This window comes from Amblyomma maculatum, chromosome 1 (assembly GCF_055883805.1).
Source record: "Amblyomma maculatum isolate TAMU_Amacu chromosome 1, ASM5588380v1, whole genome shotgun sequence".
Lineage (NCBI taxonomy): Eukaryota > Metazoa > Arthropoda > Arachnida > Ixodida > Ixodidae > Amblyomma > Amblyomma maculatum.
Window position 1 is genome coordinate 179,159,236 of NC_139344.1, and position 19,137 is coordinate 179,178,372.

General features: G+C 47.4%; 1 protein-coding gene across 2 annotated transcripts in view; it reads left to right on the forward strand.

Moving 5' to 3' along the window:
* Mtp (microsomal triacylglycerol transfer protein) overlaps positions 1–8,216 on the forward strand; it is a 74,085-nt gene extending 65,869 nt beyond the window's left edge. For both annotated transcript variants that reach the window (XM_084589673.1, XM_084589675.1), the window contains 3 exons: positions 4,508–4,662; positions 6,311–6,481; positions 8,007–8,216. In XM_084589673.1, the coding sequence (XP_084445799.1) occupies positions 4,508–4,662; positions 6,311–6,481; positions 8,007–8,154 (474 nt within the window). In that variant the 3' untranslated portion in view covers positions 8,155–8,216. The remainder of the gene's footprint in view (positions 1–4,507; positions 4,663–6,310; positions 6,482–8,006) is intronic.
* The last annotated feature ends 10,921 nt before the right edge of the window (positions 8,217–19,137 follow it).

A 19,137-nucleotide genomic window follows, 5' to 3' on the forward strand; every position in this document is an offset into this window, starting at 1 on the left:
TCTAGTTTTTTCGGCCAATGGAAGCACAAGCTATTTCTGTAAAAGTATTTTTATGCTTTAGCTGCCCACCTGTTGTCGTCCAGTTTACTCAGGCGTACAGTACGTATAAACAGTAATGGGGTCTTTAACGCTCTCGCATTGAAACCACATAGAGGAAGCTGGCAGCGCAGGCGTCCCCTTTATGTTTAAACAATTTCAAGATACCAACGGTCGGCTTACTCAACTGCTCATGGGCTGTAGACAGCGGTTGGCGTAAAGGCTTCAAGTCTCTAGGGGCTCCACAAGAAATCACACTTTCCGTTCGTTTCTACATGATCTGTAAGCGGAAATTCTGTAGGAATTAAATACCGCTTCAGCTCTCATTTCGGTTAGCGTGAAGACGTAGAGAATAGATAAAAGGCAAGGTACACGGTCCTGCTAGTAACTAAGAATATTGTCAGGGAATGTGCCATACTTAGAAATGTGCAATAATGCGTTGCGCGTTTGCACATCCGCAGACAATTCCCATGATATAAAGTGTCACTTTATTTGAGGGAGAAGATATTGCGCGGAAATTTCGCATTATTTAAATCAGTGTTTCGTAGAATATGCTGATAATATGTGGACATCCTGATTGAAACAAAGCGTTGTATACAAGCGAAATATATGTATTACAAAATGCACATTTGGTTGCGAGCTGCAGTAGGTAATATGTCACTGACCGTCAGAGAAGGTTTAGCTAACAACATCTCATAAAAAATAGCTGCTAATAATAATAACATCGAGAGAACCATGTGATTTTCACAGAGGTGATAGTTAGCACGCCCAAGTGAATGTGTCTGGGTTACATGAGCGAATGTGCAATGTGTTTAAATCATAACGAAATAGAATTAGGCCGCTGCATTGCGTAGTGGTTGAGTGAATAGAACCATGCTGTATGAATGTACGCCTGTATTTTTATCGTGGCTCCTATGTTCATATTTATTATGTATCGTACCAGCTTTCTGATGCACTAATCTAGACTGCTTACTTTGTTACTGGAGCAGAGACCTTGTCAGGCAATCATGCCTTTGGTCTCTGCCACCCGCAGGAAGGAACGATTTCCTGCAAATAAAGAACCGACGAGACAGACAGACAGACAGACAGACAGACAGACAGACAGACAGACAGACAGACAGACAGACAGACAGACAGACAGACAGACAGACAGACAGACAGACAGACAGACAGACAGACAGACAGACAGACAGACAGACAGACAGACAGACAGACAGACAGACAGACAGACGGACAGACGGACAGACAGACAGACAGACAGACAGACAGACAGACAGACAGACAGACAGACAGACAGACAGACAGACAGACAGACGGACAGACAGACAGACAGACAGACAGACAGACAGACAGACAGACAGACAGACAGACAGACAGACGGACGGACGGACAGACGGACGGACGGACAGACAGACGGACGGGACGGGACGGGACGGGACGGGACGGGACGGGACGGGACGGGACGGGACGGGACGGGACGGGACGGGACGGGACGGGACGGGACGGGACGGGACGGGACGGGACGGGACGGGACGGGACGGGACGGGACGGGACGGGACGGGACGGGACGGGACGGGACGGGACGGGACGGGACGGGACGGGACGGGACGGGACGGGACGGGACGGGACGGGACGGACGGACGGACGGTCATGACGCCGGAGGTGACCCGGTCATGTCTAATAACCGGATCTGACGTCATCATGACGTCTCATCCGGTCATGACCGATGACTCCACCAGGCGATTCACGCATATACGAAGCTGACCCCGCTGGGCATCCGACCTAGGCGTCCGTGCTGCACCTTTCATTTGGAGCTTCCTCGAACGCCGCACTACACAACATAAAGAAGCAGACGCAGTAAAGCAGGAATCAGCGGCGTTTTAAATTTGTTTACAAGAAAGAATAGGAGCAGTACCTGTCGCACTTCTCCGCCGACAAAAGATAGAAATAACGAGTCTCGAAGTATAATCACGAACTTAGTCAAACCAAATGCAAACATCGCTATGTCATAAGTCACGCAAGACAGTGTAATCTGCCCCATTTTTTTTTTTTTCCTCAGAGCGCAATTTGAAAACAATGTCCTCGGCTCGTTTTTTTAGGACCTGAAGCAGCGCGCATGCAGTGACGGCAATCTATCAGTTAATCATAATTTCTCGCTTTCGAAAGCACCGATTAAAAAACACGTTTCCAACCAGCCTCTTTGTAAGCCGAGGAATCGGAAAAGGCAAAAATTGAGAAGCCACAGTGGCGAAAAGCGCGGGCTTTGTCAAAGCCACCTAGACTGGGCCATGTACTTGTCTTTGCGCGCGTCTCTACACGACTGTTCCACTTTCTTCTCCTCGGCGCCTGGCACGCGCTCCCGCGCGAGCGGGCTGCGCAGGCTTCAAGGTCATGCAGGCTCCACAGTCAGCCGTGCGCTGCGCATCTGCGCGTAGGTCTTCGCTCCGCTCCGTCAGAACAGAACCCGAGCGCTGGCATCGCGGAGCCAACTCCAGCTTGATTTTTCTGTACTTGCTCAGTGCGGGCTGCTTTTCTTAGCCTCTCTCAGTCTTCTGTTATGGCAGAGCACAGTGTTTTTTTTTTTTTTTTTTCGAACGAATCCTGTATATTTGCCAGCAGACAAAGCGCGGATGGGCGCATTGAATGCGCGCTCCTCATTGGCTGCGGCGACCTTTAGCTTCCCCAGCTTCCATCGCTGTAGAAAAAAATAAATAAATGAGAGCATGAAGAATATCACTCACACCACTGATTCTTTGAGCATACCTGTACTCGTTTAACCATATCAATGCAGTTACATGACTATTTGGTGACATCATAAACAACATAAGAGCCACAACACAACGGCACACTATGAACTTTGCTGGCTTCCGAGCCCCATCGAAATAAACGGTAACGAAAAAGCTGACGCATGGGCCTCACAAGTTCGACACATAGAGTTCACACGTCCTACAAAGGTATACAGTCACGTTAACACACTCTAAGCTGAGAAAAAAATGGAAGAATGGAATACTGAAGTGAACAAGTGAACAATTGTGAAACCTATCATATAGCAGTATCGAAGTTATGCACACACCAAGAACGACTCATTGATGTCACTTTAAGACTTCGCGTTGGAGAAACACACACCTTACATAAGTTTTATTCTTGCAAAAGGAGAAACACAAACATAAGAACTAGGCGGAGAAATGATCTCCATTCATCACATTTTATGTTGATGTGCAAGGCTGGACGAATTGAGGCAAAATAATTATTCACTGTTTTATTCCGAATGTACACTATTTCAGCTTTGCTTACTCAAAGGAGGAAATGCACTCTAGAACATGTGTCTTCACGTTTTTGAAAGGAGCCAAGCTTCTAAACAAACTGAGACTTCAAGCATACATTAGAAATTTCTTTAAAAGCCGACAAATCCTACCATGCGGCTGGCGCATGAGAGCTTAAGTCACGCGCCATAAAAAGAAGAAGAAGAAGAAAAAAAAAAACAGCGTAACAGCGGGAGGCAAGTTGAGACGTCATCAGACAGGACTGGTGGTTCGTTCACAGCCGGCAGGTTGTATTTCTCGGGACTGGAACTGCCGTAGGGGATGGAGCTCTGACTCGATCTAGGCCTAAGCGCGACCGCTTGCGGTGTCTTTCCCATGTCTGTTCGTTTTCGCACTGGCACGAAGAGAACGGCTCCGCAAGCACCAATGCTTGCTAGATGGGCAATCGGGCTCGTCGCTTTCCAAGCGAGCATTCCATTCGCGAGAAGGTGCCCTTTTCTGATGCGGCAACGCCCGCATTGTTCTGCAGACAAAAAAAAAAAAAAAAAAAAAAAAAAAAAAAAACCCGGACTCAACGCACTGCCCACGTGATTGGATCATTTGCTCTGCTGGAAACCGTAGCCAGCGGATCGGGCTCGACACTGTTTTTGGCCAACGCATTTACGGCATGCAGCAACGGCGAAAGGCGAGACGCGCTGAGAAATATGCTGGGAATGCGCTGTTAGTGAGCGTCCGTCAAAGTCACGGCTCTACCGGTCTCGCGCATGATGGGCTCGATTCCTACTGACGGGGCGGCCAAGGCGCTACGTGACTCGCATCCCGAGGCAAGAATGTTGTTTTGCGAGCACTGGGCGAGGCAGCTCTCGCCTTTGCTTGCGCCGCCGGTCCTTGCTTCTATAAATACTATTACGCGTGACGGCACGTTTTACTGATTGCGAAGGTGCACTAGGTGTTGATTTTCAAGAGACCTAGTCATGCTCTATGCAATCAGTCGCGGTGGCACTAGAGCTGGCGCACTTTACGACATTTTACTTTTATTTGAAGAGAAAATGCGAGCGATTGATGATTGATCGGTGCGCGATAGGCAGTGACGAGTTAATAAATCATTGTAAATAATTCATTAATTAAATAAAATGACGAAATTGATGCAGAGGATTCAAAGTGTTCAGAGTGTCGAAGCTGAAAATGCCGCTCCCTCTGCTTTGCAGGGCAACCTCCTCATGATGGACCACTACCAGTTCGTGGCTCTGCTCAATGGCCTCGTGCTGGAGCTCAAGCTTCAGGGTGTTATCTCCCTGGACATGACCGGCTCCATACAGATCTCGCTGTGGAACAGGAACTCGCACTCTGTGGTCAGGACGAGGTGCGTGAATGCATGCCTGACAGGCGGCGTCTTGCCAGTGGCGTACGCTTGCGCGCGCATTTCAGCGTGGTGTTTTAAGCGATAGCTTATACAGCTGGTTTGGTCGAAAAGCCGTTGACGTAGTAGTAGTAGTAGTAGTAGTAGTAGTAGTAGTAGTAGTAGTATTAGTAGTAGTAGTAGTTGTCAGGAATTATCGGGGGCTGCGTTAAAAAAAAAAAAAAAAACGTATCATGGTAACATGTGATTGCTGATTGATCGGTGCGCGATAGGCAGTGACGAGTTAATAAATCATTGTAAATAATTCATTAATTAAATAAAATGACGAAATTGATGCAGAGGATTCAAAGTGTTCAGAATGCTCTGAATGAAAAGCTAATGCTTAATGATGCTAAGAAAATTTAGAGTTTACTTGATCAATTAATGAATTGAAATAATTGATGAAAGGAAAATGCTTTGAAAGATGTCAGACTGCTCAGAATGGATAACCAATGTTTGCTGATGCTAAGTATCGGTGTGTAAAAATAAAATCAAAATCAAAATAAGCTAAACGGGGAAACGATATCGTCCGTGCATGTGGAACGACGCTAGTGCGTCATACCCTTAACGTAAGAGCTTAGGTGTTCTCCTAATGTTTGTAGTCAGCACATCTATCGCATGATGTAGCGGCAAAAAGAAACGATAACGCTTTCTGTTTTTTACTTTAAATATTGATAAAACTACCGCTTTCCATTTCACACCTGCGTCAAGAGGCCGGTCAGAACAGCAGGATTCTCTGCGAAGGGCTGGACTTATGAGCTCTATCGATCACCGTGTTGCGCCATCAAAATGTCCATTCGTTCACAGCGCACGTTCTTTTGACGCCATCTCAGTGTCTCCTAGTTCGAACGCCTCGTTTTTTATTGTTTTTTTTTTCTCTCTGAAATTCAAAAGACGCCCATGTGCTCTGCCGGAACAGGTTAAAGAACAGTAAAGCGGTAAAAATTGATACGGAGCCTACGAAGCCCTTCGATGCCTCTTTCTGGTTGTTTTCGCTACCTTCTTCATACCGTTTCCCTCACGGGGTGGTCATTAAGCTGTCCACCGATAGTGAGACAGTTGCTGCTTTCCGCGTGACACAACAGCGACACACACTTACGTTTTGTTTAATAGAGTGCGGTACGTATGTAGCAGAACGTGAGCTTTGATGTAGTACGGCGTAGTTTAGTGCTGAAATAATTTCTTGCAGTGACACGGCACAACATAGGGGCATATTTTGCATTTCGCCCTCATCGAAGCGTTTGAGCCCGTGAACTTGAGCTGAGCAGCGAAACGCCGTAGCTACTGCGTTTGTCCACGTGACCATAAGCGACGGTGCCCAAACATCGCGCGGCTACCGCCCAGGTTGTCGTAGCGTTTGCCCGCCTCAGCTGTTGTAATGATATAAAGTCGGTCTACAGACGTTCTTCCATACAGCACTGCATTGCCCCTTCCCTGTTTCCCTTGTATGCATCTTCATCTACAGAACAGCATCAGGGCTTCTTGTCCCGGGGCGAATGTGAGACATGGTGCACGCGATTATAATTCCAAGACATCTCTCCTCGCGCGCCATATTGCTCGTGCCCAGCCGAGGCACTCTGGGCTCACGGTGTGCCTTCTCCGATCACTGCAGCGGCGCGGCCGTCATCCAGGCGTCGGCGTCGCTCAATAGCGACGCAGCCTCGAGTCACGTGCAGTTGAACGTGGCCGGCGACACGCACCTCGAGTTTGTCACTGATCTCGACTTCTACGAGAAGCCCTACAAGATGTGCATCCAGATGACGCAGCCGGGCGTCGTCTTGAGGTACGTTGCCCGCCCTTTTTCTCATTTGCGCATGCATGTAAGAAAGCTGATGACTGCGCAGAGAAAAACGAGAAAATGGATTTCTTTCGCTAGCTTTAAACGCAATTTACTTGGAGCAGTTTTTTAGCGGGCTGCAGGGGGACTCCGCACCAATCGATGACATTCGCTGTATCACTCGTTTTCTCGCCAACGTTGCGCCACCTTGACTATAAATAGATAGAAAGTGTGAAGCTATGGCACTTGCAACAATACCCTTCCGGGAGGAATTTCGTTGCACTGGATTGCTGTCACTTCAATTTGTTCATCAAATTCAAGATGAAAACAGTGACTTAAATTTGTTCAAACTAAAGGCAAACACGTACGCCTATAGTAAAGAGCCTGGTATCTGGGTCACGCAACAGTTCTCATGCACCGATAGTGTCATTGCTAATTCTCTTTCTTTTGCTATGTGAGATGAAAATTTGACAGCGTAGATGCGTTCTGAGCGTCCCATGCAACTTGTTTCACCGGAAAGCCTCCTCCGTATACGGTGGTCGGGGAAGTCCTTATTGGTGCACAGGGTCATGACTTCGCATCGAGCTGTAATTTCGAACGCACCGCATTTAAATAAAGATAAAGAATTGAGGGAGGGCCAGAATGAAACTAAAGGTTTCTGTAACGGCAGTATTTCAACCTCAACCTGGAGATGCAAATAAGTTAATTGAATTGAATGTCAGAGAATAGGAGCAATTCAATGAAATAGATTCATCGCCACTTGTGTTCGAACTCGGGCTCTCGCATGCCGGGCGGGTACGCATCGCATAGACCACTTAGGGCTTATCGAATGCGTTGTAATGCGTATCGCTTGTTTGAGACGCGTGCTGAACTACAGTAATAATATATATATTTTTAATTTTCAATAGTTTACAGAAGAAAAATTCCTGAGAATTCGCGGAATGAAAAGGAAGTGTTAAAGGCACTGTCGCGTCTACTCTTAAGCAGAAACTTCCTCCCCATTTTAGTGTGCACTATATATATCGAGATATTCTGGAGGTCACTATCGACACTATCGGGCAAGTGACAAAGTTCCAAATACAGGAGACGGACTTCGTGTAAAAGAACCTCGTTAAGTTTTCCGCGTATGCCATGTTCTTTCTTCTGAATTCAAGCAGCTTAATCATATATAAAACTTACGCACTCACTCGCAAGGCCTCCTTCAGAGTAAATGCGTTACTTGAGCGCTGCATTTATCATGTTATTCCTAGATGGACCATGAAGCGTCGAATTCTCTTCGTCTTGTGTACCTACAGGTTGATCCTCTTTTCTGTAATCCGGCATGTGTGTCATCGTAAACTACAAACTGAAAGAGAGGGTTTAGCTTTCGCTGTTTTTTTTTTTTTTTTTTTCACGTGTTTTGCATTCTCAAAGAGAGAGGTTCCAACAGTAGTGTTGTTGTCTTTATTGGAGCCAATTTATTTTCGTGTAAATGCAGTAAGGGCCGTTTCTGCGTTAATTGCTTTTTTCCACCTCCTCCTCTTCTGCGCAGGCACAACATTCGCAAGTACGAGAGTGTGACTGGCCGCAAGCACCTTGTGCGCAGGCTCAAGAGGAGATCTCAGAATATCAGCGGGAAGTCTTATGCATTTCACAAAAAGAACTGCGAGTATTGCTCCGTGTTGCTCGCCGATGTATGAACGTCGCGTAGGCACTATATGCTTAATGAATTTCTCATTAAAAAATAAAACCTTTATCGACACATCGTGCGAGCCTTGTGTGGCAATCGCACAACAGATCGCAGTTGCTTCGCCTTCTTGTGCTTGTGGTGAAAAGTGTACTATGCAATGTAGGTGAAGGCTGTGCATTTCGAGCAGGAAACACAGCGACACCCAATTATTACATAAAAAAAAACGAAATTTTGTCCTGTGCTTCACGGTGGAGCCGCATATAAAGAAGGGTTTCTACGCCTGTGTAGCACCCGCGAACTTATGATGGGTAGCAAATAAGGCTAGTTGGTCTAGATAGTTTATTACGATACACGAGTGTGGCGCGAACAATAGGAAGACACAGGTTTAATTTCCCGACCTTTTTTAGCTTATAAAAGCCCCATCTTGAGTGAATGTGCAGCGTATTCGGCTTGAACATGTTGATGTTTCCCGGAAGCTGGTTAAAACTTGTGACACCGAATATGACTGCGTGCTCACATTTTCAAAGTGAATGGAGGTGCAGTTCAACCTCTGCGATCCCCACGAAAAAAAGAAAAACAACGCTCGCTGATTGCCTTTTATAATGAGTCAGAAGTTGATGAAGACCCCTTTGCTTCATTTCCTGGCCTTTTCCTACCTCTGTCTTCTGTGAAAGTAGCGTATTTATAACTATGTAACGTCGCGGTAATATTAAGTAAAAGCTTGTATATTACAACCAGCACAACTCTTTTCCGCGGCTAGAAAAGTTTAAAAAGCATATATCAATGAGTTGCACCAAACCACCATCCTGTGTTTGATCTTATCTTGGCCTGAAGGCTCTTCAAGAAAACTGTGTTAGCCACATCTTTGCCATTCCCGCGGTAAAATACTGAATTAACGCCTAATGCCATTTTTTACAGCTTCAGCATCCGTTCACAGAGCTTACTAAGTCGAGAGGATTTTTTCATGTTCTCATATGGCTGTGCAATCCGCTATTAGGATATATTAGGAGCGACACGAACACAGATTTTCAATGTAACACAGATGAAGCGCGAGAATTGTTTCGATTACATTGTAAATCAGCGAGCACAAATCGTCAGTTGCTATTGCATCGCTGTACTGCTTGGAGCTGTGTTTATATTCCATCATGGTGCTCACTAACACGAAACGTTCTGCAGACATTCCTGAACATCTAGATGAAGCTTAAGCCAGGAGATCCAGAGCTTGTTGATTTGTCGAGATTTTCTCGTCGCCTCACAAATAGTCAAATTCAGATGCAGATTATAAACAATCTAACAAGACTTTCAAGTTCTAGGCTGTGACAAAAGGATTGTGCTGCATCCTCGGCTGACGTCTACAAGCACGTCACCTACCGTATTTTTTTGTTTTGGATTTTCATAACGTCACAATATCTTTTTTTGAACACGCTCATATTCGCCAAAGCATCGATGCGCATGTGAGTGATGTGGGGCGGAATCGTTCTGCAAAACCACACCGGTCTCTTTATTTTTTAAACACGCTCTTAACTCTCCATACATATTGACAGATGACTCGACTTTCCGTCGAATATTAAGAGAGATGGATACTCGCATATCCCTTATAAACTCATCGACGTTCCCATTAAAGTTCTCTCCACCTGCAGCATGTGTTCAACTGGCGCATCGCTCCGATTCCACGGAACATGTTCTTAAAAATCCATAATTCCTGCGAGACAGGACGGCGATCATCAGCTTTCAGGGCTTAAATTCGGAGGAGTTCCCGCTGGGAAACAGAGGCACTCCGCAGGGGTCTGTACTCTCACCTTTCCTTTTTAACATCGTAATGAGGAAGCTCCCCCGTAAGCTTGTCCATCTCGATGACTTAAAACTAAGCATCTACGCGGACGATGTGACCGTGTGGATGTGCGAAGGGAACGACTCGTACATCACATCCAGGCTCCAAGAGGTAGCGGATATAATCAGCAAACACGCAGAGGACGTAGGTCTATGCTGTTCGCCAGAAAAATCGGAGCTCCTGGTAATGACCAGCAGTAGTGGGAAGCTAACTCCAGATATCAAAATTAAAGTCAACGGGAACGAAGTCCCGAAAGTAGATGAAATTAGAATATTGGGTATGATTGTCAACCGCAGGGGTAGTAAAAGCCTGATTAAGAAATTAAAAGATGAGGCGGAGCTCGTAGTCAGAGTATTTAAGAAGACGCCAACAGAAGGAGTGGTCTCACGGAGGCTAGTAGACTCAGACTCGTACAAGCTTTTGTCACGGGCAGAATCTGCTACGCGACTCCATTCCTAAATATCAAGACCGAAGAACGCGAATTAAACACCATAATTAAGAGATGCACGAAGTGCGTTCTAGGACTCCCCATAACTACTTCTAACTACATTCTAGAGAAAATGGGGTTGCATAATGAGTGGAAAGAGCTAGCTGCGGCGGTCAGGCTGCCCCAGAGAGAGCGACTCGCAGGAACGGCGGCGGGTAGGCAAATCCTCGACTAGGTAAACTTACTAGCGCCCGGGGAAGGCGAAAGTGTCAGAGAAAGCATAGATCGAGAAATCAGAAAGCATCTGTACGTCTCGCCCATACCGAAGAACATGCACCCCGTACACGACGAGGGGAGGAGAAAAAGCAGAGCTAAGCACCTCGCTAACAAATTGGACAAACTCCCACCGGGATCGGTCGCCTACACCGATGCAGCGATCGCGAAAGAAGGCGACGTAACCTCGGTCGCTCTATTAGACACCGGGATCGCCATAGGAATCGAAAGAAACCGAGATCTACCGCCGGTAGAGGCGGAGGAGATTGCAATAGCCATTGCCATTGCACAACCAGGCGTGAAACACGTCATCAGCGATAGCAAAGCGACGGTTAGGAATTTTAGCAAGGGTAGAGTCAACAATCGTGCTGCAAAAATTCTGAACGAGTCGTCTCTCGCCGAAAGCGTGACCATAATCTGGACCCCAGCACACGCCGGTCTCGCCGGCAACGAGGCTGCCCACATGCTCGCCCGCTCCTCGCTACCTCGGGGTGCTGCGGAAGCCTCCACAACAACATCTAAAAGCAACGAATGTATTGGTACGTTTAGGGATGTAACCGACAACCTGAAGAAAGACCGGAGGATATATCCGCCACCGGATAGATCCCTGAGTAAAAAGGAATCATACGACTGGAGAAGGCTCCAAGCTCGAAATTTCTTTTCACCCCTGTGGAGGAGTTGGACGGGTGCCAGAGGGCGGAAGAGGGACGGTGCAGAAACCGAAATTTGTAAATTTTGCGGCCACGTGGCAACATTAGATCACATAATATAGAGATGCGTTCGTGCCCCAGGGCGCAACGCGATTAAAACTAGCGATGAATGGGAGACCACGCTAAGAAGCTCTGACGAAAAAACTCAGCGATTCGCCGTCCGCCTGGCGGCCGAGGCTGAATACCTCTTCTCCTAGACGGGGTGGGGTGTCCTCTGGCCGCGGTGCGACAGACTGCCTCCCTGGACGCCTGCGTGCGGACCCGGAGGTGGCCGGAAATAAATGTTCTTCCTCCTCCTCCATAAAGTTAGCTGAGCGGACACACTAGCGGTGGCGCGGTGGCCTGCATTGATCTGCGGCAGCTATCTTCTGTCACCCATCATCCCCGATGCTATCAACTTCCCTAGTGGTCCGTTCTCAAAACCTCCTTATACCCTCCAGCTAGAACTCCGTGGCATTATCCAAATTTAAATCATTTTTTTTAGTTCCTTCTTCCTTAGTTTACGTAGTCTACATGGACTCGCAGGAGTCCTTCGGGGCTTTTAATCGTAGAACCCTTTCGTTAGATCTCCACACAGCCCTAGATTATGCCCTCATACAACTGCGCCACATCCTGTAACGTTTCGGTGGGTTCCTGGCCACATCGGGAGTGCACCTAAAGTTTGCTCCCACTACACCAGCGCCCCCTTCTTCCTCTGGCGGTCATTTCTGAACTACTGGTCGGGAACGTCGCCGAGGGAGCGCATTGAACCACCCACGTCCCGACTGGTATGCGGGCTGCTCGCGCCGCTGGCCTCGCAGGTGCACAAAAGAGATGTTGCTAATTGCTGCGAGTCTGGTTGGCATTCCAAGGCGTTCAGAGAGGGAAGAAAGTTGTTGTGTCCAGGGGTGCGGAATGGCTCCTCTTGGTTATTTTTATTAAAAGCACATAACAGAACCATGCTTGTCACATAATGCCGACTGTGAAAGTGCATTTGCAACTGCTCCTTGTAGGCTATTGCTTTGGAGAGCATAGCATTGAATGCTAAAAAAAGATGTTCGCGATGAAACTTTTTTGTCGCAAAATTTACGAGTACAGAGAAAGAGAACATGCGTCCACAATGTTTTACCATGGACGGCCTCCAACTAGACAAAACTTCTATCCAGTTGAAAAAGTATGGTATTATTTATTGCAGAAACATTTACTTACCAAACCTTTGCACGGAATCATATCATTTAGTTAAGCTTTTCTTCATTATCGTTATTTACTGATGAGTGTTCAAGTGGCCGAATGCAGTTTCGAAAAAAATTGTGAAAAGTCAAAATGTTTGCCATCCACAGTGAGCATTCGCTCATGATCGATGGCTTTGCGGATAGGTTGTCGTAGGGGTACACGTGCGCTGTGATAGAATTAAATAAATTAGCAACCGCTTATCTCTAGGGCACTTATTGACCATAAGCGAGCAGTTGGTAGACATATTCGGTGGATGGTCTCGTTTTTCTCTTGAGCCTCGCATATAACCTTCATGAATATTAATTTGTGTTAAAATAAGTGTAATTTTCCTTATTATTAGCACAAAAAAGTATCAAAATCTAAGCTGTTTAGTCAGTGAAATTGCATGCACCACACTGAGCCATTGAATAAAATTTTGCATTGTGAAGATGGCTATGTTAAAAAAGGTATTTACTTTCTAAGTTGTAAACTATGTTGCCGCATAATTATTTGCGACTAAAAGGGCCGTTATGATAATGGCGTTTCCGTCAATTCGCCTCATGGAGGGGACATGATCCACTAGTTTTTTTTTCTTCGTGTTCGTACTGCCAATTTTCCTAATTCTCTGGCACCAAGGAGAAAGCACGCGACTGCACAAACAGATCTGCAGCAGCCCAACACATGCAGAACTGACCCCTTTCAAGAGCCACTAGCGCAGCTGTTCAATGGCAGGGGGAACCGGCCTGCCCAGTCAATTACCAGGACGCCGCCGAAGAGGGCGCTTTTCACTGGTGCCTGCAGCGCCCCCCTGCGAAGCTGCGGGCCGCTATGCGAAATTTCTTCTTGAGCGCCACGAAATTCGATGACCGAGCCCAAAGACAGTGGGCGAGGGGGTGTTGTGATCGGACAAGCGGCGACAAAAGATCGAGACGGGAAGAAGGCGCCACTCACCCCTTCCCAAGCCAGAGCTCTCCAACATCGGCGCAGGTGAGACTGCACCTGGTACCGGCTGGCCGAAGGGTATTGTCCGTCATGCGGCGGAAATTATCAAGGTCCAGCCGACACGTGGACGGCCGGAACAAAGGATGGGAAACGACCAAATTCCGATCCCTTAAAGTGTCGAGCCTTGCTACCGACAGCGGGCGCGCATTCTTTCCTTTCTTCCAATGGTGAGCCACGGGGACCATCATCATCATCAGCCTGACTATACCCACTGCAGGGCGAAGGCCTCTCCCATATTTCTCCACTTAACCCGGCTCTGTGCTAGCTGCATCCACTTGATCCCTGCGAACTTCTTAACCTCATCCGCCCACCTAACTTTCTGCCGCCCCCTGCTACGCTTTCCTTCCCAATCGGCTAAGTGGTCTAGCAAAATGCTGCCCAGCGACACCTGGACCGATGAGTCAGCCCAGATGCAACCACGCCCAGAGACAAGCGGCTGACGACTGCCATGTACGCCGTCTAGCCAGAACCTCAAGCCAGAACCCTCAAGCCAGAACCAGACAGAGGGACGTGCCAACTAGTGCGAACAGTGCTTGTGCGTGTGTGTGAGAATGCAGGAGAGTGAGGACAAAGACAATCCACCATCAACGGGCCTTCCTCTCATCTGGGAAAGAGGGAAACAGCCCTCTAAAAACTGAGGACAAGTGTGTGTCGGAGAGAATCAGAAAAATGTAGTCAGTCAAACGGGATCACTGTTGCTCCAGTCAGTCTCCTACTAAAACGCTACCATGTAAATTTTGTACATAAAAGTTTTCCCATCTCACTTGAAAGTCTGGTTTTCAGCGCCTTGCCCTTGTTCCTGTTCCGACAATCAACCAGGTCTACAACACGCAACCTGGGTCACGACAACTGGATGGCAGCTGTGGGATGTTCTGCTGGTGTCCTTGCTTCGGTTGGTGAGTGTATCGCCTTCTCCTTGAGTTTTTCCAGGCTTAACGTAAGGTGTTCTTCCTGGTAGGAAAGTTGGTTGTAGAAGCCTGTTCGGATTTGAACCTTGCTTGCACCAACATACTTCTGAGAGACCGGTAGGAAAGTTGGTTGTGGAAGCCTGTTCGGAATGAACCTTGCTTGCACTAACGTACCCCTGAGAGCCCGGTAGGAAAGTTGGCTGTAGAAGCCTGTTCGGATTGAACCTTGCTTGCACCGACGTATTGTAATCTAGCCAGGCTTAACGTGAGAGATCGATTTTGTATTTTCCGGTAGGAATGCAACCTCTTTCACTGAAGTTATCGAGAGGATACGTGGTGATTCAGATTTCGCCCTGCGGGGGCATAATTTTGAAGTGCGCTACCGTAGGGTAAATGAAAATTGGTATGCTGACAGTCTCAGCCGAGGCTTTTTCTGCTATGCAAAGGACTGCCTCCAGGCGCTCCTCTGAGTGTACCCTTTTATGCTCAGAGGGATCTAACCTTCTTGGCCATATCCCTTTCAGGATTGTTTGTTTTTTTCTTTAACAGCACTTGATCATTTGAGGTTAGTATATGCCTAGTGTAGTTTATGATGTAGGTATATCTCTCGGTGTTCATGTTATCAGCCGTTGTCCGGAGATCGCGACGGCAGCTGCGGTCTTTATATATTACCAAAATTTGATTCAAAATTGCAAAGAGTGGCGTGAATAAATCGCCCGCGTAGGTTTGGTCAGTAGCTCTCTCCGTCGGACGCCCGTAGAGTGACCAGAAAGGGAGGGAACTCTTACAGCCTATAGTTTAAGGCTTGTTCTTTGGTTGCCTGGCACGGCTCAGGAGATGGCGGTGCTCTTCCTTTGTGGGGGCGGGGGTATTGTGCCGACATCATCACTAATGCCCTACTTGAGACCTTTGGCCTGCAGGCATTGCACTTCTGGATAAAAAAAGAAACCGGAGACCAGCCCAGCTGATGCGGCCTCTTCAGAGCACACCAATCAGGTGTAGCCCCATTTGAGGCCTCTACCTGGCGGCGGACGAGCTGTTGTGATCGGACGAGCGGCGACAAAAGATCGAGACGGGAAGCAGGCGCCACTTACCCCCTCCCAAGCCAGAGCTCCCCAACATCGGCGCCGGTGAGACGCCACTGCACCTGGCACCGGCCGGCCGAAGGTTATTGTCCGTCACGCGGCGGCAATTATCAAGGTCCAGCCGACACGTGGACGACCGGAACAAAGGATGGGAAACGAACAAATCCCGGTCCCTTGAAGTGTCGAGCCTCTCTACGAACAGCGGGCGCGCATTCTTTCCTTTCTTCCCGTGGTGAACCACAGGGATAACTTTCGGCTAAGTGGTCTAGCTGAATGCAGCCCAGCGACACCTGGACCGATGAGTCTGCCCAGATGCAACCACGCCCGGAGACAAGCAGCTGACCCCATCTACGCCGTCTAGACGGCCACCTCCTCACCCTCAAGCCAGAACCAGACAGAGGGACGTGTCAACGAGTGCGAACAGTGCTTGTGCGTGTGTGTGAGATTGCGGGAGAGTGAGGAAAAAGACATTCCATCATCAACGGGCCTTCCTCACATCTGGGAAAGAGGGAAACAGCCCATTAAAAATTGTGTGTGTCGGAGAGAGTCAGAAAAATGTAGTCAGTCAAACGGGATCGGTAAAACGGAGACTGTTGCTCCAGTAAGTCTCCTACTAAAACGATACCATGTAAATTTTGTATATAAAAGTTCTCCCATCTCACTTCAAAGTCCGGTTTCCAGCGCCTCGTCCTTGTTCCTGCTCCGACAACCAACCAGGTCTACAACACGCAACCTGGGTCATGACAGAGGTGCTCACCAAGAAGGCCATCAGGTTGCACTGCACCCTAACGTACATGCCTAGCTAACCTTACTTCACTGCAACACTTCCCTCGTGGTCCGAAAACCTCGCGTACACCGCAAAGCAAGCAAAATCTAAAGCAACAAGAATAACTTTTCATCCTACCTATGCACCCGGTCAGCGCTACCAAGTGCGGGGCCTCGCGAAACCTTGTTTAATAAAAGCCGAAAGCTTTCTTAGAGGAAGAGAGAAAATTCTTATTGAAGCCTTGGGCACAGAAAGTGGGCCTTCAAATGGGGCAACCATTCTTGGCCAGTACCTTTTGATCTAGGAGGACCGTTGGCCACCTATCTTTTCCATACGATGGAACTGGTCTTTCCTTCGTGCTCGGAAGAGGCTGTATAATCTGTAAACCTGGTATTGCTACATTCCCATGATATGCTTTTGCATTCCGCTGATGTGCAGCACACTTAATGAGAAGCGCGAGAGTGGGGAGGGTGTTTGAATTCTCCGGAGGACACGTTCTTTGCGCTGGGTGAGTGATGTGCGGTAGAGGTATGGAACTGGCGATCTCCTGCTGCTCCGGAAAGCCGGTGTAACCTGACTTCGGGCGCACTTCCGGCTCGCGCGCGCATGTCTGCCGATAAATGCAGTTTGCACTTTTAGTGATTAGAGGTTCGCGAATAAACTCGGCCAACGAATAAGCACGCTGTTTTGAACGATATGGCTTAATCGAGACATAAAGAGAAAACTGCTATCAAAGGACCCCTTAACGATAAACGGGCACGACAAATGAGCCAGTATTCGAAGGCCATGTTTAAGGGCGTGAAACGTGCATACATGCTCTCCGCGGTGACCGTGTTGTACAAGGTCTCGTTTGTATAGCACTGCGTCTCGATTTGGTGATGATTGTCGTCATACATTGGGTTCAGCACAGTTCACGTTGGGTTCAGCACAATTGAAGCTTTTCAAAACCGAATCGAATATGATTAGCAGTAAAAAACCGTGCCAACCATGTGTGTCAGACATGTTTATGAATATTTGTTCCTTGTGTGGATATTTGTACAAAGCGAAAAATCGTGTGAGAGAGCGAAGCACTACTGGTTTGGCGCTATAACTTGGGATCTCAATTATAGCAGTGATCTCCATCGGGGCGTGTGAAGTAAGTATATTATTACATTACTGCCATGTTATACGTTTAGGAAAATTGCCTTTCGCTGTTTTTTGTTGTTGTTTGTTTTAGTGCATATTGGCAGATGTATAAATGAAAGACTGACTGAATTCAAGCGCAATGTGGCACAGCAAGGGCAAGTTCTCTGAATGCTGCCATGACTGCCTGCGTAAAACCTGTTAGCCGTTGTTCGGGGAGTGCACTGCTGAGGCAAGGAGATGGAATTGTTGCATATATAAATAATCAAAGCACTTTCGATTTGCAAGAATGCAGCTTTGTGCGTCGTAACTTTTTCGGTGAACCTGTCAGAAAAAAAAAATTGCATTCCTTGATGGTCATGGCATGAGCGTGCGATGAGTCTTATTTTATTTTTCTTCATTGGAGCCCTTTCTTCTGTTTATATACTTCCGTGCTAAAGTTAGCGCTGTGTCATGCGTATCTGTTTGTTGTTGCCTCTTACATTACCCCCTCCCCCCTTTTTTTTAATGCCAAAGAAGCAGTTGTGAGCAATTGAGGAGAAGTGGTAGAGGTTAATGAGTGGTGTCAATAGATAGAGGGTGACGTAATGTTGTCTTTTGTTGCCTTTTTTGAATTTTGTCTCTCACTTACCCTCTTTTTTTGATTTTTTTTTTCTGGCGGGTCGCTGTGTATGAGACACCACCTCTTTTAGATGAACTGGCAACGTTGATTCGAATGAAGAGGTCGTGCTGAACGAGATCGGCACTGCCCAATTATTATCTGTTTACCTGAATTCGATCAACTCTCGTGGTGCGCCGTCTTAGGAGCGAGCTCACGAGCAGTACACTGGCTCCCGCTTATGTTCTCCTTTGCAGATCATAATTTTCCTTATTTGCGTGAAAGAGAATGAAGTTGTAATTTGCGACTGGGGCTGCGAGTCAATTAATCCACCTTTAGCGGCGGAGTTTCGTCCACTCGACTCCCAGATCCAACACGGCGGTTGTAACATGAACCCATCAACCAGTTCTCTACCCGACAGCTCAACCTAACAGGCCCTCTCGGATTCTTGTGAGCACTGCTCAGTGTGATGGACAATAACGCTCGCCCTCTTACGCACGAAGTGCGCTATAAAAACACTCACCGAATAAAACCGTTCTTTCACTGTTCCCTGTTTCCTGGTTGTGTCCACGTCTCACTTCGGCCAGTCATGAAACGATACATGAGGGTTAAACCATGACATGAACTCCGTACGTAGCTGCTCTCTAAGCAGCAGTAAGACGTTTGAATTTCCCAACTTCACCTTCTTGTCTTGAAGTTCACTACACACTGTACGTGTTTAGAGCCTCGAATATGGATTATTTGCCCGTGCTATTCAGAAGTTCTTCCCCTGTTCCGCAATTTTTTCAGTACGCAGGCCTGGAAGCGTCGCAAGCGAGCAGCTGTGTGCTGGAGTAGCTGTAACAATTTCAGTCTTTTTTTTTTTTTTTTTTTTTTTTTTTTTTTGCGAATGCCTTCGTCTGGTTTCGAGCGAAGCGAGTTGAACTCACGGAGCAACTTCACAAGCAGCAACGGCATGCAAACCAAACTGCATGTCGCGCTCCATTCGCGAGAAGCAACGATTGATTCGCATCTGTGTTGTCTTCAGTATTACATGCCTGGTAGAAGATAAACGTGCTCGCGGCGTCACTACGAAAGAAC